General features: G+C 41.7%; 1 protein-coding gene across 1 annotated transcript in view; it reads right to left on the bottom strand.

Moving 5' to 3' along the window:
• Window positions 1–27,238, bottom strand: part of ppm1lb (protein phosphatase, Mg2+/Mn2+ dependent, 1Lb) — a 59,916-nt gene that overhangs the window by 12,891 nt on the left and 19,787 nt on the right. The window contains exon 2 of the mRNA XM_037774574.1: window positions 4,851–5,067. Coding sequence (XP_037630502.1) covers window positions 4,851–5,067 — 217 coding nt within the window. The remainder of the gene's footprint in view (window positions 1–4,850; window positions 5,068–27,238) is intronic.

Consider the following 27,238-nt stretch of genomic DNA (forward strand, 5'->3'; position numbering starts at 1 on the left):
TCTACGCACTCACTGTTTAATATCACCTTTCCATAAAACATCACTTCATAATGAAGTGAATAATTACAGCACACCGTATGTTTAATTCCTGCTTTGTAAAAAAAAAATGTTGTTGCATTTTAGGTGTATATTTTTTAAGGCTGTCAAATTCTGCAAATTCAACTCTGCAGTGAAGATACTTGCATCATATGAAACTACAAAACCTAAGGAATCCATTAGTACCAACCATCTCATACTAGTTCTTCGGGAAGGAGGTTAAATAACGCTCCAAACTTAAGCTAAATTTTGGCAAGGAAAAACTGGCATGACCATTTTCAAAGTTGTCCCTTGACCTCTGACCTCAAGATATGTGAATGAAAATGGGTTCTATGGGAAACCACGAGTCTCCCCTTTACAGACATGCCCACTTTAGGATAATCACATGCAGTTTTTGGTGAGTCATAGCCAAGTCGGCACACTGACACACTGACTGTTGTTGCCTGTTGGGCTTGAGTTTACCATGATATGATTTGAGCATATGTTTTATGCTAAATGCAGTACCTGTGAGGGTTTCTGAACAATATTTATCATTGTTTTGTGTTGTTAATTGATTTCCAATAATAAATTGATACATACATTTGCATAAAGTAAGCATATCCCCACTCCCATGTTGATAAGAGTATTAAATACTTGACAAATCTCCTTTTAAGTTACATTTTGAACAGATAAAAAATGTGCAATTAATCGCGATTAACAGCCCTAATATCTTTCTCTTCCAGAAGATATATAATGTTTTGTTCCCCAAAACAATTTCTGCACATATTTCTATAAACTAGTCTCAAAAATGTCCTAATCTTAACCATTCCTATCGCTCTATACTGCTGTTTTGCAACAATAACTACTGATTATTGGACTAATGCACTATACTGGACACTGCTGTGAGCTTGCGTGGGTGCAAACGTGTGCTGAGAGACGTGCCACACAGCTACATAAAGGTTAGCACTAACAGAATACCACACCGCATTAAGGAGGCTGTTTCCATAATAGACTCTAAGCTCCTGGCCATTCCATCAAAGTCCCATCTCCCTTATCTTTCTTTCGAGCGCTTTTGTTGGCTGATAAACAACAGAGGGATGAATGAACAGGGGGATAAATCTGATATGCTGTTGTCCCGGGGACTGGGAGCTGAATTGAGAGCGTGTCTCTCTATTTTCCCTCTCTCTTCCTCCCCTGCCAGCTTAATTTAGGCCCTGATTGCGACTGAAAGCGGGAAGCTGTGCCCCCTAAATGATGCGATTGTTGAATCAGATACGGGGACAAGAATGCACAACAATTACCTGATCAGCAGATCCCCCCCTGAGACGCTGACAGGGAAGATAGGACAAATACTGCAGCAAATTCAATCCCTGACTGTCTAATGCTTGGATTAGACAACACGGGGGCATTTTCATTGTAATGGAGCTTGACTGTAAATTTATCTACAGTCAGTCCTTCTTGCTGTGCTGCCAAAATAAAGGATGATAGAAATTTAGTGGGATAAGAAAGAGATATAGACAGATCTTTGGAGCCTGGATGCAACAGGTCACGTAGTGTAAGAACAGAAGTAGGCAGAGGGATCAGGAGGGGAGATTTACTTTGTGGCCGACGCAGATCAGAAAGTATAAAAGTGTATGAAGAGGTTGAGAGCAGGTGAGGGTAAGAAAAAAGTAATGCATCCGCAGCACATCAACCTTTTCTTTTCTGTAATAACCAGCTGTCGCCTCCAGACTGGGCGCTTCGGGTCTGGAGATTTTAATTCTTCTCGTCACCAATCGGTCTATCATATGACCCATCGTTCTCCAGAGGATGTGAGGCCTTCACAATGGCCCTTTCATACCAATGACCCCCCTCACCGACTTACATGTGAGTCGCATGTCACATGCCGTCTGTGCAGGTTGTCCTTTAGGCTACACAATGTTCAGACGCCCCATTTACAGTATATTGAGAAAGATGCAAATAGAGTCAAACGTCCTTGGAAAATAAATCTGATTCTGATTTGATTTTATGACTTATTTTTAGTGGTGTTGCTGTAGTCAAAGAATCTCAGCAATTAACTTAGCGAGTATAATGTTGTTACTATTATCTATTGTTTGAAACCGGAATTTCCCTTTAAGGCAGTGCTTCACTAACTGTTTTTTCTGGGGACCCACTTTTTGACAAATGACAAACCATCACGACCCAATTCACAATAGACCTGATCTATAAATCGCGAGAAGAGTCAATTGGTGCGTAAATGAACGTTCCTGACCACTTTTACTGCCATGTCTGCATCACCTTATATTATCTTGAATAGGTTAACCAGCCATTTCAAACAAATATACGTTTTATAAAGAATAACTTAATTTTATGCATGTGTTATTGAAAACATACAGCATGTTAAATACTTTATAATTGAGACCAAATAAATACATTTAGGCTGAGTTGACAGGCTTATGTTTTTTTTGTACGCTAGCCATTCATATTAGGGCTGCACGATTAAAACAATTCCCTAATTGTGATTATTTTGACTAATATTGCAATTGCGATAAGATTTGCGATATTAGAGGGAATGACAATTTTCATTCAATCATTATTCTCATTTTTATTAAAATGATTATGGTGTGATTTTTGTATGGATCTGTATCAAACAAAAATGTTTTCTTAAGTCTGTAGAATATGATATGTAGGCCAGGACATCTCTGCAGCACGACAACACACATTTCACCTTTAACAAATATTGTGCCTAATTAGAAAATTGCAACTAGGCCATATTGCGATTTTGATCAAATTTCGATTAATTGTGCGGTCCTAGATTTAATATTATAAGTAGGATACAATTATCAGAACAAACCAAACATTCAGGCTCTATCATGTGGCTCAAAGATGTACTGCAGATATAAATGTTAAATAAAAGACTGGAAAAAATTCGGCGACCCTAGTAAAATTTCCTGTGACCCACCTGTGGGAATGACTGCTTTAAGGAATGACAACGCAGTATATCTCCGCCAATAGTTACTCCGTAAAACCAAAAACCTTTACACTGTGTCTTCATAGAGTGCTCCAGGGATGATGTTTGTAAGCCAACCACATTGGGTTTTGGATTATTGCAGAAAATAAACACACGTTTATAATACTTACATGTTTCTTTCAGCAAGATAATCTTGACAAATGAACACCACTTTTATGATTTTTGAAGCGTGAATGCAATCGCCACAAGTAGAAAGGTAACGCTAAACAAACTACATCACGGTCGCATGAGCGCGCGTATATACAACGAGGCTGTGAATGTGGACGAGTCGGCGTGGAGACGTTTAGTAGTCTCATTTAGCCACTTGTTAGCAACCGGCATTTAAAAAAAAAAAGTAAATGCTTAAAAATTAACGAGTGGGGTATTTACTGACGTATTTTATGTCGTAGAACAAAACTTTAAAATCTCCTCAGCTTGTGTTAACTACAGACCTTATTTCAGGCATCTAACTAAAATCCCATTCAACAAACCCATTGACTTCCAGACGAAGGAACCAGAAGTGCTAAAATGCTAACTCATTTCCGGGTTTTAGGACTCATTCCTGTAGCACTCTATTTCTCCTGCGTTTACTCAGCTTCTCATTCAGCTGAGCGATTTAGTTTAATCAGGGAGCACCGGAAGGAAAAGTGACCTTCCCCCAGGAACGCTGAATACTCGAGGTTAGTCCATGTAATCATTTTATAATCTGTATTTCAACTCTCTCCCCTGCTTGTTCAATAAGCCAATAATGTTGCTGCCGTAGAATAAATGGCTCTAGTGTTGGTGGTCTTGGCTTCCTCTAATCTCTCCCTTTAGTATAGCTGTTAAATTAACAGAGGTGGACGAGAAACCACATGAAACTCATTACTCTGCTGCTCCTCCCTTACTCTCTGATGTCTACAAAACCTATTTTTAATTTATTTCACCTTTGTCATGATCTTAAAAACAAGGCTGTCATGGAATCTAGAAAACATAAGTTAATAAATCAAGCTCATATGTCTACATTTCAGCGTATGATTCTGCTCTGGGACGCCTTGTTCTCGTCGTCCTCTCCCCTAAATATTTGTTTTGGTTCATTCAGATGTGACTTTCTCATCACCCTTTGTATCCATGTTCTCATTCTCCTCACCCTTTGAACGCCCCGCTTTCTGTTTGTCCCTTTCCTGTCTTTCCTTACCCTTTGTCTCAGCACTTCTCTTTTATTGTCCTCTCTTCATTTTGCCTGTCGCAGAGGCCTGTCGTCCCTTTTCTACTGTATAGCTCTTACCAGCAAAATGTCCTCCTTCCATCTGACCCCTCTCCTACCTCTTTCCATCCATCACACTCTCTCTCTCTTGCGTCACCCCTCCCCTTCCTGCCTCTCTCCAGAGATAATTACTACAAGCCTTGTGAAGATCAGCTTGTATTTAAACAGCTGAATAAGCAAGGCCTGCGGGTGCTGACAGTCACTATTCAACAACAGTCAAGTGAAACAGAGGAGTAGAAAATAATAGTTTGGGTGGAGCTTTATAGGGCACATTTAAGAACATTGCCCTGGACTAAGCGGTGCTTTCTTATTGTGTCCCCAGTAATGAGCATCACTTGTGGTTAAAACCCATCTGTATGTGGCCTCTGCCCTCTGTTGTGGCCACACATTCAAGATGATACACACACATTCAGATCGCTGCTAATTAATGAACCAGTGTCTAGACAGACAAAACCACCGCAGGAAAAACATCCCCAAATTGTCACACATGCAAGAACTTGTGCACATTTTTGCCTGGATATACTTGAATATATCATAGTTTTTTTTTCAGTTTGGAGGGGATCCAAGCTGTTGTGGTGTATAACAAACAAATACACACACCTGCTTCATTGTAGGTGGCAGAGAGCTTGTCCAGCATCTCTCTGTCTAACGTCAGGATCTGCTTTTCCAGGATGGAAGAATAGGACGGGCCGCCCCTCTCCTTTTTTTCGTCTTTCTCTTTGTCTTTTTCTCTGTCTCGCTCTCTATCCCGTTCGTAGGCCAGTAGCTGCTGGCGGAGCGCCTCAGGCAGGTGGGCCTTGGCAAAGTCAGCAGCAGCCTGATAATGGAGAACAGAGGGAGACAGAAGAAGAGTTTGAGGTCAATACACTACGTGTATTCAAATACATTCTGACCTACACACAGTGTGGTTTTCTTTTATAACTGTTCAAGTAGTGGTATTAATTCACAATTAATAGATACAACAAGCGACAGAAAATTTGTTCAACACTAATTTTGATAATCAAATAATCGTTTATTGCATTTACAAACAACTAGATTTACCGCCTTGCGGCCTCCGCCAAGTTGTAGTTTACGTCCATCTCCAAAATGTCATCACTTCATCATTTTATCCTGTTAGACATTTGTGTGAAATTGTCATAATTAGCATATGAATTATTGAGTTATGGCCAAAAACATGTTTTGTGAGGTCACAGTGACCTTGACCTTTGACCTTTACCCAACAAAATCGTATCAGTTCATCCTTGAGTCCAAGTGGACGTTTGTGGCAGATTTGAAGATATCCCCTCAGGGCGTTCCTGAGATATCGCGTTCATGAGAATGGACCGGACGTACATATGGACGAGTGAAGATACTGGCACCATATGAAACTAGAAAACCAAAGGAATCCATTGGTACCAATCTATTTTGAAGGAAGTTAAATAACGCTCCGAACCTTTGCTAAATTTTGGCGAGGAAAAACTGTCATGGCAATTTTCCAAGGGGTCCCTTGACCTCTGACCTCCAGATATGTGAATGAAAATGGGTTCTATGGGTACCCATGAGTCTCCCCTTTACAGACATGTGACCTGTGAGGGATTCTGGACAATATTTGTTAATTGATTTCCAATAATAAATATATACAGACATTTACATAAAGCAGCATATTGAGAGTATTAAATACTTGACAAATCTCCCTTTAAGGTACATTTTGAACAGATAAAAAATGTGTGATTAATCACAATTAACTATTTTAATCGATTGACAGCCCTATTTTTTTTTTCATTATATACACTAAATAAATTAATAGGTTAATCATCAATAAAAAAAAATTGTTAGTTGCAGCCCTAATGCTGAGGCGTAGGACTACAACTACAGAAAGGCTGGAATAAGTGAATGCTCTGTTGATCTACTAATCATTTATAGCCAGCAGGGGTGTATTGAAAAACTGACAGCCAATAATCAGGTTTAAAAAGAGCGATTCTTCTGGGAGAGAGGCCATAAAAATACATTACAACAGTATTGATACAGAATATTGTAACATAGTGCCCATTGATTTACGAAAAAACCCTTATACATCTACATTAAATACACTCAAGGTGTATTTGGAAAGTGGCATACACATCAGGTTACAGTGGCAGTAACCCGATTGTCCTTTCTGCCTAGCCGAAGCAGATGAATCACAGATAAACAGGGGTCAAGAAAGAAAAATGTGCATCGCCAATCACACACAAGCTCACATTCACACCCCGCTGTGGGATAGAGCTGAGCCAGAGAAACTGTATATCCTCACCTCTATCCATGTTACTCTACGGATAACACCAACTAAACCTTTTCTCACACATTCCCACCGGTGTTTCCGAGCAAAATAATGCCTCCCACCCCATGGCTTGGTGCCAAACGCGGAAGACGAGCCAGTCCAAGGTCACGGAGTTCAAGAAGTACAAATGTCAGATAATATTCTGCTGACACGCCACTGATCTGCGACGTTCTCACACAGTAGCTCATATTACATACGTGGTTTGTAGAAAGTCTAACTGTCCTGCAGTAATTAAAAAGCAGTGGATTAAGAAAAGAGAGCGAGCGAGTCAAGAATGCAGGAGAGAAAAGGTTCGCAATTTCCTGCCGCTTAATATAAAGATTGAGGTCCTTTGACAGAGACCCATGGATGAACCTGAATGTCTCAAGTGCTTACACATTGTCCGCATTTAGCTCTCTCTCTCCTATCTATACCTTCCTCTCTTTCGCTCTGTTCTGGGAAATTACTTTCAAGAACTCAGATAACCTCCTCTGCTTCTTCTCTACACATGAAAACAACTCATCATCTACTTTCTTGTTATTCCTTTTCAGTGTTATTGAAGCTTTTTCGTCTGCAACCTCCGTCACTCTCCCCCTATCTTCTCCAATGAAACCCAAATGCTTCCAATTTTCCATTTCCCAAAGTCCCTTCTGTCTGCTTCGACGGTGATGTTCAGTCCAAAACCACCATGAATCTTTCTGACACGCTCCTTTCTCTTGTCTGAAGACAATCGCAGGTGACATACCGTCCTCCTTCGGTTACCAAGCAGAAAGCGGGAGTCATAAACTGAGTTCAAAGGTCGTAGACGGAACAAGAGGACTTTTGTCTGCTTGGGTTATTGCTGTGCCAATTACAGAGCAGTTTAATTGTCTGCCTGTCAGTCCTTCACAAAGCACTCACCGGGGTCACAAACCCTTTTTCCAGCTACATTCCTCCCCACCATTTGACTGCAATCAGTCTTTGTGACTGCATGTGTGTCACAGCTTGGGAACAGCAGAGACAACCTTGACAGAATGGGAAGTGGAGGGTAAGTCTTGATTATCTGACAATCGAACCTGCCGGCTAACCAGATCGACACATCAAACACCTGGCTGCAGCCTCCGCAACCGGCTTAGAGGATGAAAGGAGTGGAAGGGTGGATGAGAGAGGAAAAGCAGGGGATGGATGGGGATGAAGACTGTGGGATAGAGGGATGAAGACAAGATGGCAAGGATCAAGGATGGTAATACAGAAGGGAACAAAATGGGGGATGAGATTTAGGGTTGGCGTAAGAGAGAAACGGAGGAATGCAGGAAGGGCTAAAGGATGAGAGAGCAGATCCAGAATAAATGGGGTACACCGGGCTGGCCAAAGCTGTGGGAGAGTTATTCTAGCAGGAAGAGACATAGACACGGGCGGGGGGAAAGCAGCAGAGGTCAAGAACTAAAGCTCTTAACTTTCCAATGCACAGCAGTGGAGAAAGCACAAATGTGAAAGCGGGATGGTAGAACGAAAACACAAGTTATATTTACATTCTGTGTTGAGTGCATCGTTTACCAAGTGGCTGCGGCTTTCTTCTTTCCTGTTTTTGTTGGTGCACTGCTACGTTTGTTGGTGTGTCACCACCGTTGATCAGTGAAATAGTGTGAAACCACAGGCAGGATGTGCCGCCTGCGCTAGAATGTGCGTCCTCGTCCTTCCACAGTCCAAACAAAAGAGACCCAATTTGGAAAAACATAGTTTCATTGCGCTAGTTGTCACAACACTCCACAGTGTACATTAAACTACTGTATAATCATAATAAAGTCTAGGGCTGCCCGTCTTAGTTGATTAGTCGAATAATCGTCCGTTTTGGTCTGAGTGGACTATGATATCTTTAGTTAATCAGTTGTTTTTAATGCTTTTTTCATGTTGAATGACTTATTTCCAAGAAACTTATGAGCACATCTCTGGTAAACACACAATTGTGTGGTGCTTTTGTGTGATTCTTTGTGGAGAAACTCAGTTTTACAGATATCTGTTTTTTTAGCTGCTAAATGCTCCACAATATTCACCAGATACAGTAGTTGTTAGTCTGCTGTTTGGTGCTGTGCTTTGGAGCTTTTTCCACTGAAAACATCTTTCTGCTTCAGTTGAAAACGCAGCTGATGAGAGAGGTGAGAAATAACCAAAAAAGTAAATTGATAGTTTAAGTTTAGTTTATGAAATATAAAAAGGTACAGTGTGTAGGATTTGGCGGCATCTAGTGGTGTGGTTGCAGATAGTAACCAACTGAGTACCCCTCCGCTCACTCCTCCCTTTCCAAGACTGCGGTAACGTGAGCCGCCGAGTGCAAAACCGTGGTAACGCCGTTCGCCTCGCTCAGAGGCCATCCTTACCATAATAACACTACTTTAGGAGCAACGGAAGTCAGACGGCGGCTGACGAGACCATGTTTTTGCACTCTGCGGCTCACGTTATCGCAGTTTCACAAACGTGTCAGAGAACTACAGTGGCCTTCAGGTAACGTAAAAATGTGAAAGGCTCTCTCTAGAGCCGGTGTTTGGTTTGTCTGTTCTAGGCTACTGTAGAAACATGGAGGAGCATCATGGACTCCATGAAGAGGACTCGCTCCCTCTGTAGATATGAAGGGCTCATTCTAAGCTAATGAAAACATAACAATTCTTAGTTTCAAGTGATTATACACTAAAGAATACATAGTTATGAATATTATATTCCATTTCTGCAAAAATGTTACACACTGTTCCTTTAATAAAATAGTGAAAGAATAATATTGAATGAAGCCAATGTTTTTGCTTGATAATTGACTTAAACAATTAATATATTATCAAATTTGTAAATTTTCTTTGGATCAAGTCATTGATTTATCAACCAATAATTTCAAACCTTATTACAGAAAAACTCTATTTTTTTTCTATTTTTTGCAGTGGAAAAAGTTATTATTGTGTCACCCAGTCCCAACACAGGAGAGTTGGCTCAGAGTGTAATCACTCGTGGCTGTGCAGAGCGTCACATTGGACTCTCCTTCACACCACACTTCACTTGCACCACAAAGGCTTGTATGCACATACAGTAAGTACACAAACCCACACACACACACCTTCCTATCTCAACAGGGGCCACCGACACACTTTCACCCTTTCTACCATCTACCCAAACACTCCCTCCTGACCGCTAACTGTGAGCCACTCAGATGGACAGCCCAACAGAAATAGTCAGGCCTTTTAAATACTCCCATCCATCACGTCCCCGGGCCGGCAGATATGACGAAAGTCATCCGAGTTTTTCCTTTAGAATCGCCCGGAGGGAGTTTTATAACGGAAGTAGCAAAAACTCGTTCTGCAGTCTCTCTGACAGATCAAGCTGGCAGATGGAGAGGAGAAGAAGAAAGGGAACGGAGCGGGGAGAGACTGAGAAGGAGTCTAACAACTATTCATTAGCATCAATCAAGCACATCATTAAAGAAAGAGAGAGAGAAAGAGAGACAGTCCCTCCACTTTAAAGGCTGAGATAAGTGACAGAAAACCATTAAAGATGTGAAATACAGAGAAAGCAGTGGACACTAGAGCAGAGTCTGGAGAAAGAGCATTTCAAAATATTTCTCTTTGTTGTTTTGATTCATGAGTTTTAAATTATAATCATGAGGGCGATCTCCGAGGAGACTGCATTTGCAATTTTCTACTCCCAGTATGCAATGACTATAAACTGCTGTGTGCTTAAAGCTACGGACAGGAAGGATATCATTCGTCTTCACCTTAAATTAACCAGGAAACAAATAGATTATGTTGATAATTAAACAGGGCAAAATGGGCTGGTGCTCTAGAGAAACGCCTGCGCTCACTGCAGAGGAGTAGTATGTTTCTCCTCAGGATGACATTGCAGAGCCGAGGAGAGCACGGAGCCCTAATTCAATTATGTCACACCGGAGCTTTGTATGTGTCGAGGCTATGCCAAGTATGGGTTGCGAGTGGGATTGTGTGCGAGTGTTGGTACAATGTTGTCACTGTAACATAAATAGAAGCCCCCAATCTCATTTGTACTTAAGAGGAATGTGAATGCAGGCAAACAACCCCAGGGTTCAGTACAGTTGAACACACATCGCTAGGAAGGTTGAGAACGAAAGTTAGTTCTTGACGTTGAAAACAGCAAAACAATTTCACCCCAAGGTCCATTTAGTAGCTGTTTTGGCGCTCAGCTTTTCAGTCGACACAAAAAGTCCTTGAAGTGCTTAGAAAAATGTAAATTTGAACAGTAATTCTGTGATAACGGAGCAAACTTCAGCTGCTGAGGAAGGATCATTTGATGCAATTGAAAGCTCCAGGAACAGCTACTAAATAGACCTTGTGGTGTGATGTTGTGTCAATCTGTCGGCTTTATTTTTTTTCCAGTGCTGACATTCTGCGCTGTAAAAAATTGTCTTAACTTGATCTTAACAGTTGAGCATGATGACAGTTGATTCTTGACCTTGGAAATAGTAGTTCAGTAGTTTGACGTAAAACAAAACAAATTTAGCATCATCATCAGCATTTCATGATAGTAGTGTAGTACAAGAGTCATTTCACTTGTTCTTCCTGGTTTAAAGATATTCAGTTACTTCCTCAAACAACTGCAAACACACAGGAAACCAATTTGTAGATGTTTTACTTTTCTTTGTTGAGAAAAACTATTATAAAATTGAGAAACTTCCCTATGCGGATGAAGACTGTGAGATGTGGTTAAAGCTCTAAAAGCTAGAAAGTGGGCCTTGAGTTAAGATTTTTTGGTCACATTTTTCTTAATAGGGTCTTGTGTTTATTATTAATTAGTTTTGAGGTGTTATTTTTCTTATTATAAAGAAAAGAAATCGACCAGCTAACTGCATGACAATATTTACCCATCTATTTATTTTTTTTGCTGTTTGGACCATGAGTACAAATGACATGTTGATTCAACCAACATTTATATTGATCTTTTTAAAAAGGTCAATAATGTGCATTGTTACCTGTAAATAAAGCAATACATAAATGTGTACATTTAATTAAAGGAACAGTGTGTAACATTTCGGGGGATCTATTAGCAGCAATTGAATATAATATTCATAACTATGTTTTCATTTGTGTATAATCACCTGAAACTAAGAATCATTACCGTTGTTTTCGTTACCTTAGAATGAGTCCTTGATATCTACATAGGGAGCGGGTCCTCTTCATGGAGTCCGCCATGTTGCTCTGCCATGTTTCTACAGTAGCTCAGAACGGACAAACCAAACACTGGCTTTGCAAGAGCTTTTGGCCTCTTTAGAGTACCTGAAGGCCTCCGTAGTTCTCCGCAGCAACGTGAGCCGCAGAGTGTAAAACTGTGGTACCGCAAGACGTCGTCTGACTTCTGTTGCTTGTAAAGTAGTGTTATTATCGTAAGAATGGCCTCTGAGCGAGGCGAACGGCGTTACCATGGTTTTGTACTCAGTGGCTCACGTTACCACAGTCTTGGAAAGGGAGGAGTGAGCGGAGGGGTACTCAGTTGGTTGCAATCTGTAACCACACCACTAGATGTCACCAAATCCTACACACTGTACCTTTAAATCAAGTTTTATTTTCATAACAGTAGTGGAGTCACCTCACTTATTCTGTGTATATATTTACCTATTTCCTTAAACAACTGCAGCAACACTGGAAAATAGTTTGTAGATTAATTGCACTTGTTTTTAGAAAAATTATTGTTAAGACTGAGTATTGCGACTCAACAAATCCTGTGCAGTCAGTGTGAGCCTGGAGCCAGATTGGGAGTGTTTGTGTGGCCTTGAGATCACCCCCTTGCGCCCAAACACACAGATTTTACCCTGGCATCCCAGAACTATTTCGCTCTCCCAGCTCTTAAATCTCACCCAAAACCACAACAAACATTGTGAGCACAGATGGGCTCAGAGGGATGGAGGGATGGAAGGATGGAGGGATGGAGGGATGGAGGGATGGAGGGCTGGAGGGCTGGGGCGGAGCGACGCTGGTGGTGGTGGTGGTACTGAGAACTTCAAATCTCCTTTAGCTGCCAACACACACAAGCACACATCCCTACATTAGCTCAAGAAACATTCAAAAATAAACCACTCTGAGCAATATTCGCATATTCAAACACCGGTCATGTCTCAGAGGGTGTGTGTAATGGCCAACACTGTGCTGCGTGGCTGACAGTATAAAGACGACATAAATGACTTCTGTGACGTGAATGAGGATTTCAGAAGCAAAAAAAAGCAGAGCTATAAAAGTGGATCAGGACTGGAAAGTTGAATAAAAGTCCATTAAAAGTGGCAGGAAATGCTTCAGTGCCTTCAGCCTTCAGAGAGAGAGACATGAAATACTGCCTCTTGGCTAAACAGAGTCAGCCCCGGCTCTATTCTCTCTCTCTCTGGCTTTTGAAAGAATGAGAGGTGTAAGACTGGGATGATAAGAACATCTGGTAACCATGGTTACGGCTGCCAAAGCCTCTGATTGGCTGAACATCTGTCCCACCTCTGCAGACGTCTCACTCAAAGTCCCCTAAAACTTGCGTTAACACACAAAGACCTGCCCCCCCGAGGACAACAGACTGCAGGTTGTTGGCTCATTCAGTTGCCAATAAAACAGATTTTACAGCAAAGGTGACCGTCTAGCGACAATTCTACCGCTCTAAACACACACACACACATATACACACTCAGGTACACACAAACAGATACAGATCCTGCCCCTCTTTACTCATAAAGTGAAGGGAACTATTACGGAGTTGATTCGCATTCAGGCAGTGAACAGACTCAGAGCCATCAGTCTGCCTCGCCACTCGCAATACACACAACTTGGAGTGAGATCTCACCGTGTGTCCTTCCCGCGACAGCCGGGTCCATTAGAGGAGGTGAAAACTCATATTAAACCTAAACAGTCTATTAGAAAGAGGCCGTCTGGCTGATCCATAGCTTCCTGCGGCCTAACCTCGTAGTAAGAGCACCCTGTCAGGCCTGGACACCGACCCAATAATAGACTGATGTTTAGTTTATAGAAAGGAGGCTCAGCATCATTTCCAAGGCTCCGCGGTGCCAGAACATGATTCATATTACTGCTGGAGCGTGCAGGGATTTGAGCGGCTTGTATTACAGCCTGACCGATACTGGATATTATATGCTGATGATACCGATACTGATATCCGAGTTAAAAAAGGTAACAATATATATTGGCTGATATTAAAGATTTGTTAAATTGTTGTGATCAAGATATGTACTTAGTGAGATACTTTGCATATATTTATACACCAGCCATTATCAGACATTAGCTGATGAGCTCAGTTATTCAGCACCGACTCTGTGCCTCAGCTTCAAACTTAGAAGAAAGAAAATAGGACTTCTCTAGAGAAAAGAAGGCATGTTTAAAGGTGCTATTGACAACATTCAGCCACTAGTTGTCTTCTCTCTCCCCCGTTCAATTGCATTTACTTCACAACAAGTCGTTGCCAGGCACTTACCGTCAATCATTTATCCATTTTTTACACACTAACTGACGACGCAAAGATACCAAGTGATACCAATGTCATTGTACTATTGGCTCACAAGCCTTGTTAGAAGTGGGAACCAAACATCAGATATCTTCCTTGGAGATATATAAAATATTCATTTCGGAATGGCCAAAATTCTGAAAATGATTAATTCACAATCATAAGATTTTTTCAGGAAAAGCCATACTTTTATTCGGCGCCTTTCTAACGGCTCTGTGGATGTATTTTTTTTTTGAAAAATGTTCGTCTACATAAAAATGTTATCTATAAGACCTTTAAGCTAAGACAAAGCAATCTTAGCTCAAGGTCCACTTACTAACTTTTTTCAGAGCTTTCAACCACATCTCAAAGTCCTCATCAGTGGATGCAGGCTCAGTTGCAGTAGAACCATGGAATAAAATTGATGCTTACTCTGCATAAAACAGGTGTATTTCACAAAATGTTGGTCTGTTTCTTTAAAGAGGACCTATTATACTTATTTTCATGTGCACACTTGTATTTTGGGTTTCTACTAAAACATGTTCTCATGCTTTAATGTCCAAAAAACACTTTATTTTTCTAATACCGGCTGTGCTGCAGCACCTCTTTTCCCCCTCTGTCTGAAACGCTCTGTTTGAGCCCCTGCCCCACCCTGCCGATAAACCCAATCTGTTCTGGTTGTTCAACTGGCCCATTGTTTTGATTGGTTAATCGAACCAAACTCTTCAGACTCCACTCCAGCTCCGCTCTAACTAGCTTTGTTTGAGGGCATGCCAAACTAGCTGTTAGGCAAAAGTGTTACTTGCTGACATCACCACGTTACAGAAGAAAAGGTAGGACTTCAAGCGAGGCGTTTCAGGCAGTTCAGGAGCAGTGTTTTTGTGGGGGAGAGTAACTCCCTTTGGCGTGGACTTTGGGCTTTGTAACTTTGCAGACCTTTTACATGCACAAAAAACTATATAACACACTAAAGGAAAGAGAAAAAGCACAAAAGCATAATAGGTCCCCTTTAATATCGTGCTTTGACCTCATACTCTAACAATGCCAAGCCGCCCAAGCTTGTTATGCTTATGTGCTACATGTTCTTTCGACTTATGCACTGTTTGTATGGTGCACTGAAATGTGAGTTATGAATATACTACAGTACTATTACATCAGTTTTACTTACTAGGTAACAAACGAGCATAAAATCAATTTAGTTAACAGACATGGGGCAACCTGGTGGGTTAAAGCAAGCAACCCGGTTCGAGTCCAGCCAAGGACTTTTGTTGCATGTCATCTTCTGTCTCTCTCGCCTCATTATCTGCCAGCTCTCCACTGTCCATGCACCACTCCACTGCTGTGCTGTAGAATGAATGACCTAGATATAGTTGCTGGCCTGAGATGCAAAAACACTACATAGGCCTGGCTTATCTTTTAAGTGATACATTTCACCAGCAAATGAACACTTTAACATGAAATGAACACTTGACAGACCCATAAACACCGTCACTAGTCTGCTCGGGCTGTGATTTGTTCTGACAGCTTACGCGGTTCAGTGTGTTGTTAAGAGTCACAGTGCTTTGTGGTGAACGAACTACGTAACGGCGATGTTTTTAACATTGTTTTCCTTCTATAGCAGCAAGAAATCTGCTGCCACTTATACAGCAAAAGAAAAAAGACCATGGAAAATGTGGAGAGGCGCTGATCCTCACACATCTGCAGCATGGCAGTAAATAACATTCAGACTTCCATCTTGACTTCCACTCAAACAGAGCCGCCCGCCACAGTATAAATGTGGCACCCATGAAATGTACTGCTAGTCGTTAAGCACTAGCCCTGTAATTTCTCGGGTAATAATCTACACAGGTCTGAGTAGCAGTACTGCAGAGGAACAGCCTCGCGCATGTGTGTGCACGAGCCAATATTCATGTGTGTCGCAGACAGATAGACAGTAGCAGTTATTACATTTGGCCTGGGCGCTCCACACATCACATGCCTGTCTCACGGAGCGGAGGGGCGGCAATTAGAATAACTCCAACAGGCATAAATCAGCACGGGCCATAAACACCACAGTGAGGGGAAAAGAGAGTGATGGGAGCAAAAAACATGAAACGAGGAGGTGAGAGGAAGAGAGCAGAGGTGATAAAACCATTTTAGATGTGCACTCAGGTGAGAAAAATGAGGGGAAAAAAAAATAGAGATTACAGAATAAGAACGAGACTAGTGAAATCGCTTGCTGCTCAGATCGGCTTCCAAATTTCTTGGCGGTGTGGGACTGATTAAAAAATACACAGACACACGCACACTGGTTGTGCTTCACTTTCGGGGCTTTCTGTTTTCTTCATACAGCTGCTCTCCCCGGAATAATGATGACTTTTTTTCCCCTTTCATTATTTTCATCTTGCGAGAATTAATAACGACGGATGTATGTAACCAGAAGGAGCCATGAGTGACAGCAACAAGAGCAGAGGTTAGGTTTTACAAGTCTGGACAACAACAGAAAGTCATTTATAGTGTCACTTTTTTTCCAAACTGACATTTCTAGAGCTCCATTTCCAAAGAGGTTTTCTGCAAAGCAACACTTGATCCATGATTAGGGGTTATACACGCTAGAACATGATGTTACTGTGAGACGTGGTGTTTTCGTGTTGTGATCCCGGCACAGACTTTGGATACTTTCTCATCCTCCACCTCCAGTAAGTCTATTATTACCAATGGCTACCAACAACAACGCATAAGCCTACGCCTTTACTACTGCTGCAAGAAAACAAATGATAATTCTGAGTAAATATTACACATTCCTACTACATTACACAGCAAAGACGACTTCCCACGAGTCTCCTCTCCCAAGTCTCCTTTAGAAAAAGACAATGGCTAATAATGGCTGAAAAGGGGGGGAGGAGGAGGGAGGGTTGGGCTGCAGAAACAAATGGAGCAATGTCACCAAGTTGCAGGGTCAACATTTCCACTGCACAGATGAGCCTCTGTCTTTAGGCAGGCAAAATGTAATATTGATTGTTTAGTGCAAGCCAAGGCATTATATACCAAGAATGATAGCCCTCTCTGTCTCATTCGTATACAACAGAATCAGGACGGCCTTCTGATTATATTAGGGTGACATTAGCTCATTGATCAGTGTAGAGCCGAAACGAATGGGCAATTAATTGATCGAAAGCATTTGGTGAGGTGAATACATTTTGATTTTATGCTTTTCTTCTGTTGGTCGAACAAAACAAGCAATATGACAACATCAACTCGGGATTTAGGAAGCTGTGATGAGCATTTTTCACCGTTTTCTGACATTTCACAGACCAAACAAATAATCACTTTATTGAGAAAATAAACTCAATAAAATAATTAATCGATAATCTAAATAATCGCTAATTACAGCCCTACACTGCTTATTCCAGCCTCTCAAATATGAGGATTTGCTGATTTTCTCTGGTTTATGCATATAGACTGTATATACAGCAAGAAGTGGACATAGTCACTGCGACGTCACCCATTGGATGGTGGACTGCCGTTTTGAAGCCTCGAATTCGGTATTTTTGCCATCGCCATCTTGGTTATTTACAACCAGAAGTGACACGAAAGAGTGGAGCTAAGGACAACCGAAGCTGAAGAAGACATTTTTAGGTAACCAATAAGGTTATAATTAACTTTCATGAACTGAAAACACACTGTGAAAGGGTTAAAGTTGTAAGACGAAAACAAGGACAACACCAAAACCGGACAAAACCATGGTAGCGAACTGTCAATCACAAGGTAGCCACGCCCTAAAGCATCCCCTGCTTAATGGTCAATTTGACTCTAAATGGGACCATAATTTACTAAATGAACATCATGCTGTATTGAAGAAGACTTGAAACTAGCGATTGAGACCATAAACTCATGTTTACAACGTTTACTGAGGTAATAAATCAAGGGAGAAGTAGGCTCCTTTTATCATAGACTTCTTTTTGCAACCGGAGGAGTCGCCCCCTGCTGGCTATTAGAAAGAATGCAAGTTTAAGGCACTTCTGCTTTGGCTTCACTCCTCAGACCCGTAGTTTCCCACTGGGTTTATGTCATTATTACTTCTGCCAAGGCCAAAGGCCTAGGAAGGAGGTTATGTTTTCACTGCTGTTGGTTTGTTGGTTTGTTTGTTTGTTTGTTTGTCTGTTAGCAGGATTACTCCAAAAGTTTGCGATGGATTTGAATGAAATGTTTTTGGAGGGGTGGGTTGTGGCACAATGAACAATCCATTAGATTTTGGTGGCGATCCGGATTCAGGAATATTTTTAAGAATTCCGATCAGCCTGAGCATTAAGACCACAGGGTATAACACATGCGCAGTGTGACTGATGACGCGTTGATGACGCGTGACCCCCGCCTCCTTCTTCGAGCAGAGAGATATGTGTGTGGATGTGTGTGCGGGAGCTGCTGGCCGTCGGCAGTGAGAAAGAAAAAAGCGGTGGATGACGGGATGAGACACGACGTAGTGTAACGTTATACAGACATAACAAGGCTGCTGAATGAGAGAGGCATCCGCCGCTACGTTACATGGAAACACACCGTGTTAATAATATGCCGACCACCTCACGGTACCACCAGCTGTGAGCTGTGAGCTGTTTTTAAAGTCAGGCACCTTGACAGAGGTATGTGCTCTCCGAGTGCCATTCTAGTTTGTCATACTTTGAGGTTTGGGACTGTTGTTAGGACAAAACAAGCAGTTTGAAGACATAATTTTGAACTCTGGAAAATTGTGGACTAATTGATTGGTGGAAAAAAAATCAATTATCATGAATCTTTAATGAAAATAATCGTTAGTTGCAGCACTCAAAGGTATTAAGAACATATTGAACAAAACTTTAATGGTGGCACTGTGTAGAAATAATCTATATGGACTCACATTCACAAGTAAAATGACAAGGTCTGAATAATACCAAACCCTAGCAGAAAAAAAGCTAAGTTTGATGCTTATCACACAGAATCCTGACGGGAGGCAGACTAAATTATTGCACATTTGCTATTTTCTTAAATGAACAGATGTAAGGCTAGAATGATGACTGCTTGTGTTCGGGACCCAGAGGGTTTGGCGAAGCACTCCTCAGATATCCCTCAGCTCACAGATGTCCTTGTGCTGAGGACAGAGCCAGCACTATTTAAAAAGTTTCCCAACCTTATATGTACGTAACAATAGGTTTTGAATGAAAATACACAATAGGTTTTGAATGAAAATACTGGAAAGTGCTGATCTGGAAGTAAGAGAAGAGAAAAGGATTGAGACACTAATCAAATATAGATGCTTGGCATCTCCATAGGCTTGTCCTTTGGCATCTATTAGAATTTCACTTGTCCTTCAGACCCCAACACCTACCTCTGGTCTATTTATATACACACCCCTACACGATTTCTGTGTGTGTGTGTGTGTGTGTGTGTGTGTGTGTGTGTGTGTGTGTGTGTGTGTGTGTGTGTGTGTGTGTGTGTGTGGAGTATACTGCTGACATTTACTTGTCGTCAGTCTCCGTTTTGCTTTGCAGGAAAGGAAAAAACCTGGGGGAGTTTATTTATATTACACTAATCAGCAGCAATACTCTTTACATGCAGATTTAAAATGCTGTCTTATTGTTTTTCCCAGTTGTCTGTTTTTCTGCTGTTATTGCCTTTATGTTTTCTTACTTTGTTCCAGTCTTTAGTGCTTACAGGCAACCACTTTGTGTATTTGCAGAGACCGTTTAAAAACAATTTCCTGCAAATAAAACTCATAATTCTTGTTTAGCGACCCTGGCTGCATCTTCTCATGGCCTGAGTGGACAATAAGTCAATATTACCACCTTTCGCCTCTCCAAATAATGATAATATGAATGATTATAATGATTGGAAAAAATTCTGTGGTGCACATTTCATCTAAAGATGAAGATATTAATAAATATAAATAATACTGCTTTTGCAGCTGCACAGAAACCTAAGTACCATACAGCCACTTGTATCTAAATAAATCAAGCAATACCCAGCCCTAGCCGACACAATCTAACCACTTTAAAGGTCAGGTTCACAATTTCTTTCAAGTGTACCTTAATATAATACTAACATGCCCATGTGTACATTAAAAGAGTTATTGGCCTCTGTAATCATTCCTCCTGTCCATACTGGCTGTGAAAAGCTCCCTTTTTAATACAATGGACACTTCCTAAGTCCCCCTTTTCGCTCTGTGCTCCAATAACAGTTGAGCGAGCTCGGAACCCGGCTGAACTTTGGTCAACTTCCCCTTTCGTGTTGGGTTATACATGTAGCCTATTTAGATATGCTACGTCTGTTCAATGGTAACAATACTATGCAAGTCACATTACATTGGTTTCACAATCTCCACAGACACAATACATTGTATATAATAACAGTTACTACGAGGAGCTTTCATTTTGTGTTGATTTTGGCGGTCCCCGTAGACAAATTTGCCGTAGTGTTTCCGAGCACCAGAGTCCCTTTAGAAAACCGCTAATTTTACTGCAGCAGCAGGGTCTGACAGTCCGCCTGCGCCATCCTGGTTCTGGTTCTCCCATGCCTCCCTTCCCCCCAGCGGGCCCAGCAATACGGCCTGGGTCTCCAGTAGCGTGGTGTCAGTGATGGCTCCCAGCGGGGACCGGTGGAGCAGCGAGGCAAAGCTCTGCCCACGGCCGGAGGAGGAGTCGCTGCTGTCGGGCTCATGAGCTCTCCACCTCCCGCCAGAGCTGGAGTTTCTGATGAAACTGCATGATTTTGTCTGATTTTGTTATATTATCTCTGCTTTGTGACGCCCAGAATTATGTTGAAGTATGTTTCTTTTTGTCAAGCTTGTCTGACTTAGCAACAGTAACTAAGGGGGGCGGGACTTAGGATCGGTCAATTGGAAATAATGAGGGACAAAATTCACAGTCCTCACTGTGTAAAGATGTAAATGTAAGTGTAGCTTAAGTTAACATGAGGCGTCAGCAGTGTTTTTAGTACAACAATCCCTCCCCAGACAGTATTTTTGTACTGAGCTGCAGTGGAGGGATTTTGTATTAAAAACTTTTGACGATACCCATTTGATTTGTCTAACCGACGCTGCTGAATCCTCAGCTTCATGTAAACTTTAAAGGGAATTTTCCACACAGAACGAGAGCTTTTCTCCTCCATTCGGGAGCTTTTCACAGCCAGACAGAGAGAACGATTACTGTGACTAATAATACTATCATTGTGAGTATTATTTTAAGACATCACAAAGACAAACTTGAACAAAACGCGAATATATCCTTTAAATCAAATGATCTTTATTGATGACACTGTAATAATGTCACAATTATCAGTCCAATGTCTAGTCGACTGACTGAACAGCTGGTTGACATCTAGCGCTTATTTAATGTGGCTGCTTTTTCTTTAAGTTCCTACCAGTGGTGTTTCACATGTCTCTCATCTCTTATTTCACTGTACTGTCACACATGGACCTTATTTTATCCATACGCTCCGAACAAACAGCAGGATGTAATATAATAATATAGTGACGGAGGAGGAGTTGTGAAGACGGCAGGGAAAAGTTTAAAAAAAAAAACAAGAGCGAGTGTTCCTCTCTTTTTCTCTTTTGAATGTGGGGCACAAAAAGCCTAGAGGAGAAGAGCTAAGTAAATGTCAGCTACGCCTCTCTTTCTCTCTCTGACACACAAACACACACACACCTATCTCAATCTTCCACCCTCCCAATTGCTCATGCACTCCGGGGCCTATAATCTCCCTCTGCGCCCACACACAGATCACACACATATACGCGCACAGTTGGCAAGTGTTCTTATTTGTATTCCTTGCGATCTGGAGCCTGCGTTTCTCTGGCAGACACTGATATATCAACTGCATGAATATTCATAGTCGAGAGTGGCAAGCTTCACCAGCCCCCCCCTTCTCCTCCTCTCATACACATGTGCACTCGCACGTCTCTCACACTACGGTGATGCGTTCCTAAACAATGCTAACCTTCCACATGCACGTACAGTATGTCAACACTCAGCTGTTGAGAGCTGCCACAGCAGGGTCTTTTACCGTAAGCTAATGGACCGTGTCAGTGTCTGTCACTCCATGCACACACACACACACACACACACACACAGAAAATGGATGTCTGAAGTGCTGCATCTCGGTCTCTTTCCTGCTCTGATTGAAGCCGCTTATCAATCATTTCCTGGTTGATTAATTGGTGCAGCGGATCTCCTAGTAGATTAATCACATCTGTCTGAAAGCCTTTTTTTATGTTTGAGCAGCTTCACGTAGGAGGCTGTGAACACACACACACACACACACAAACACGGAGTGCCAGTCCTCAGATGCCCTTCCTCAGCCATTAAAGACTAGATTAGCTGGAATCCAATCTGATCAAGGAATCAGTAAATAATTCAGAAGCTACGTTTCTCCACAAAGGCTCACCATTATTGGACTTCTAATTGATGACACTGACGTTTTCAACTTCATTGGCGTGGGAGTACGAATCTCCCTCACCGTTTGTGGGTGGGAAGCTATTAAGGTACCGGTGGTGGAGAGGCCTCTTGTCACTGTGCATTCGTCATCTCCCGCTCACCAACTTCCTCTCCTACGTCCTCACGGCTCATTGCTCTCGTGCTTTCGTCTCTCTCTCTCTCCCGTACAGCTCCTCTGATCTGAAATATCATTTTACATTTCTCTCCACTTCAACAATGCACATCAACGCGGCAATACCACATCACTCGGTCTCAGCGAAACCTTGTCCTTGTTCTTTTCAGGCTCACTTTCTTCAGCTTTGATTGAAGGGTGCGATCATGTATGCGGCCTTCATTGAGCAGAATCTAAACTTAAAACTCTACCTTTCTCTCACCACCTCCTCTTCCTCTCTTGATACATCCTCTGCGCTTATCAAAGACAGAAAAGGCGATGAAAGTATGGCAAGAAAATTAAAGTGAAATAAATAGAGATGGAGTACAAAGCTCGCACTGCCAGTTGCATCTACAGAGGACGGCGGAAACACAAAGATTTAGAGATTAAAAGGAGCGAATGTGAGATAAGAGAATTTCCAGCGTTAATACCAAAGCTGTAGTTTGTTTGAGAGGAAAGCAAACCAAGTTTTCTGTTTACAGATTACCACCTCTGCTGTGCGTGTGCGTTTTATCACACCACAACGCCTTCACTGTGGGCCAGAGAGAAACAGCTAGATAGGAAGGAAGGAAGGCTGGAGCTGTTTACATATTGAAGTAAACACACACTGGCCTACTGTTCCTCCAGCTCCCCCTTTCCCCTCTAGTACGTCTTCCTGCCAGAGGTGAACGCCTTCTACCAATCTGAGTAGGCATCTGATATCAAACTGAATACAACATACAACTGTGGCATAAAGCTGGGCAGACACCATTACTTCATTAATGTTGTGTATTTCTTTAACTAACTTCGCATTTGAATCAACCTTTCTGAAGCACCAAATCCATTGTCCATTTCGTAAAAGGTAAAACAAGATTGCCATGTCTTCAATATTGACCTGCAGATAGCTGAAAAGATGTGGACAACATGGTCTGTCTGATTTGCCTTGAAGATCAGTTGAACTTTACGCCTTTACGTCTTAGATTATCATTTTGCTTGTACTGTGATTTCCCCTTTTATATATACATATTTTATGAGCATTGTTGAAGGAACCTGTGACCAAAGTTTTTCATTGCCAATGACTGTTTTACTGGAATTGACAACAGCACAGTGAGTCACAGCCACAACATGTAAAGTACCACTCCAATAAGCTCACCATAGTATAAGACAGATCTTTTTATAGCAGTCGTGTGGGAAATTGGATTGTGGAACTGCTCAAACTGCAAGACAGCCGACCAAAATTTCGGACATGCAATAAATCCATCTGATCCAGCAGCCAGATTGTTGATCGCTCGAGCAATTAATCAGGCATCGCAACCCCCCTCAAACTGGATGTCAAACGACTGCTGATCTAGTGGAAATTCATCTCCATTCTAAAATTAGTCAAGAGTGACAAATTTAGGCCTTAAAATCAGGCTCAATCTGTACAGCTTCTGCCCAGTTTAAGAGGTTTTCAACATCAATTCAGAAGTTTAAGGAACAGTGTGTAACATTTCGGGGGATCTATTGGCAGAAATGGAATATAATGTTTTCATTAGTGTATATAATCACCTGAACCTAAGAATCATTGTGTTTTCGTTAGCTTTGAGCCCTTCTTATTTACATAGGGAGCAGGTCCTCTTCACGGAGTCCGCCATATTGCTACAGTAGCCCAGAACGGACAAACCAAGCACTGGCTCTAGAGAGAGCCTATCACATTTTTATGTTACCTGAAGGCCACCGTAGTTCTCCGACACACTTGTGAAACTGCGGTAACGTGAGCAGCAGAGTGCAAAAACGACTTCCGTTGCCCCTATAGTAGTGTTATTATGGTAAGGATGACCTCTGAGCGTGGGGAATGGTGTTACCACTGTTTTACAATTGACAGCTCACGTTACTGCAGTCTTGGTAAGGGAGGAGTGAGCGGAGGGGTATTCAGTTGGTTGTAATCTGCAACCACACCACTAGATGCCCCCAAATCCTACACAATGTACCCTTAAAAATTGTCCCATGTTATCAGATTAAAACAAAAAATTAAACATGTATCCCTTGGCAAGACTTTTAAAATTCCTCTCATATTCTTCTATTATTCTGTTATAAAATCTCAGTAAATACACACCGAAACCCAAACCCACAAAAATATCAAATCCTCACACTTTTGAAGCTCTTACCAGGGGAATTGATTAATTGCTTATCAAAAAAGTAACAAAGTAATTTTCTGTATGTCGACTAATTGATTCATCGACTTATCACTTCAGCTCTAAATATAATATCGCCGTTGACAATACAGACACCTGATGATTATAGAAATGCAGATTGCGTCGTCGCAGTCGTTGACATTCTGAAAGACTCTTGCCGCCACAAGGCACATTGCAGCGCACTCTGCCAAGTGCCGCTTCCACCATCCTGAGTCGACAGCTTCCTGGACTCCATTCATCCCTTCCTGTGTCCATCCATTCATGATCGCTCTCATCTCCATACAGCTGGCTTCTTTGGCACAACAACTCTTTCAATTAAACAACGTTGCACACATGAGAAATAACCCAACAGAGGGCATATGGTGCAAAGTAACTATTCCATATTTCACACGCATATGCACCTAATTTCCATATACACATACAGCGTGTTGTTGAGCAGCAGCAGGCGGCAGGCCCATAATTGGGGCACCCATAAATAAGGAACAGTGCGACGCCTGGATTTCTGCTGATTTGTGTTGCAGGAGATGCATGTGTGAATAAATTGATGGCTTTTCATTTTAATAGCGCCGCACTCTGCTGGTGTCATCTGGATTACTACCTCCCTCTCGCACCTTTACGTTACCTCCTGTACCAGCTCACAACTACACCTTCACACTCCACATCTCAGCATCTCTCTTTCTCTCTCATTTGCTTATTCTGGTGTTTCCATCTATATCCTCCTCCTTTTTCTTAACCTCAACCCCTTTCTCTCGCTATCGCCCTGGAGACAGATGTTGCATTTATCACGTTAATTACAAAATGCCTGCCTCTTCTCTCGGCCTGATTAGTGACATGGGAAAAGAAGCACAGCTGAAGAAAGCCAAAAAAAGTGCTTCACTAAGGCATTCATCAATGTGCAGGTATTAGGGCTGTGTATTGGCAAGAATCTGGCGATATGATACCTATCATGATACAGAGTTAATGATTCAATATATTGCGATACTATAAGCAAGGCAATATATTACGATTTTTTTACTTCTAATTTTAGGAAAATGGTCAAAGTATAAAGAACACACCAGGAAAACACAAATTTTGAAATAGGCAAAATAACACATTTGAGCTGCATGCAAAAACTATTTGGTTTTTGCCCCAAACTGCATGGGAGTAGCATAAAGTGGGCATGTCTGTAAAGGGGAAACTCGTGGGTAACCCATTTTTATTCACATATCTTGAGGTCAGAGGTCAAAAGACCCCTTTGAAAATGGCCATGCCAGTTTTTCTTTGCCAAACGTTTGCCTAACTTTGCAGCGTTAATTAGCTCCTTCATGATAAGTGAGCATGACATAGTTGGTACCAATAGATTTATTAGGTTTTCTAGTTTAATATGATGCCAGTACCTTCAATCTAGCTTTAAAACTGAGCCCGCTACAACCTTCGAAGGACAGAATAGTGGCCGGGCCGGCAGATTTTTAAGAGGTTAAATAAAAATCTATAGTGGTTTAGGAGAATCGATATAGTATCACAACTAATATCGCGATACTCATGTGTATCGATATTTTCTTACACCCCTAGCAGGTATACACACACACACACAGAGTTCCTCACAAGGTTATCCAACATCAATCCTCTTCCTAAACTGTGTCCTCTTGAGGTTTCAGCGATATGCAATGCTGAAAATCCTTCACTAGTCCAAACACTGGCCTCCTGGCATCTCCCCCACTCTGCATTCCCATTCATCAGAGAGAAGAAAAAACAGGCGGCAATCAATGCAAAAAACAAACTGCACTAGCTGATAAACATATACAGACATTCATAAAAATCAATACTCATCTACTCCATCCACCGCTGCTGCTGCTGCTCTCATAAAGCTCGCTGACGGAAATAAAAGCTTTTGTGCGTGTGTATGCATCACTTTGTGGGACCTCCATCAATCAGAACATTGATTAGATTCAATGGACTCTAGATACCGAGGTGGATTGTTGAATGCGTATGGGGACAAGGCATTGCATGATGATGCTGTGAATACGGGAAGAACAGTAGAATAGGACTGGGAGATATGAGTAAACTAGAAAAGAAGAAGCTACTTTCAGCATGTGAGTCATGCCAGATACAAGAACAGCGACAGAGGTAGATCCTGCATAATATCAGTCTGTGTGACAGGCTTGTCCCTTCTCACACTGGCTGAGTAACGGATGTCTCTGGAAAAAAAAAAAAATCTGATCCGTCTTCTAACACTAGTCTTCAATCTGCAAAAGAAAACAAGGCACCGACTGAACCCAAATCAGTTACAGTCCGGAAGCAGCACAACAAAATTCTCGTTGTGACCCGCTTCCTTTATTTATACCTTAAACTTACTGCGGTAAACAGTATAATGACAGACGATGAGGCGGTGAAGATGACACATGCTGCTCCATGATGGTTCAAATCTTCGGCACAGCCAAGTTCCCATACAACATAATGAGGACAGGATGTGTAGCCAAAGACCAAACCCAGTGCCCACTTTCCAAAACAACCCCAAACGCTGCCCATTA

This window comes from Sebastes umbrosus, chromosome 7, assembly GCF_015220745.1.
Source record: "Sebastes umbrosus isolate fSebUmb1 chromosome 7, fSebUmb1.pri, whole genome shotgun sequence".
Lineage (NCBI taxonomy): Eukaryota > Metazoa > Chordata > Actinopteri > Perciformes > Sebastidae > Sebastes > Sebastes umbrosus.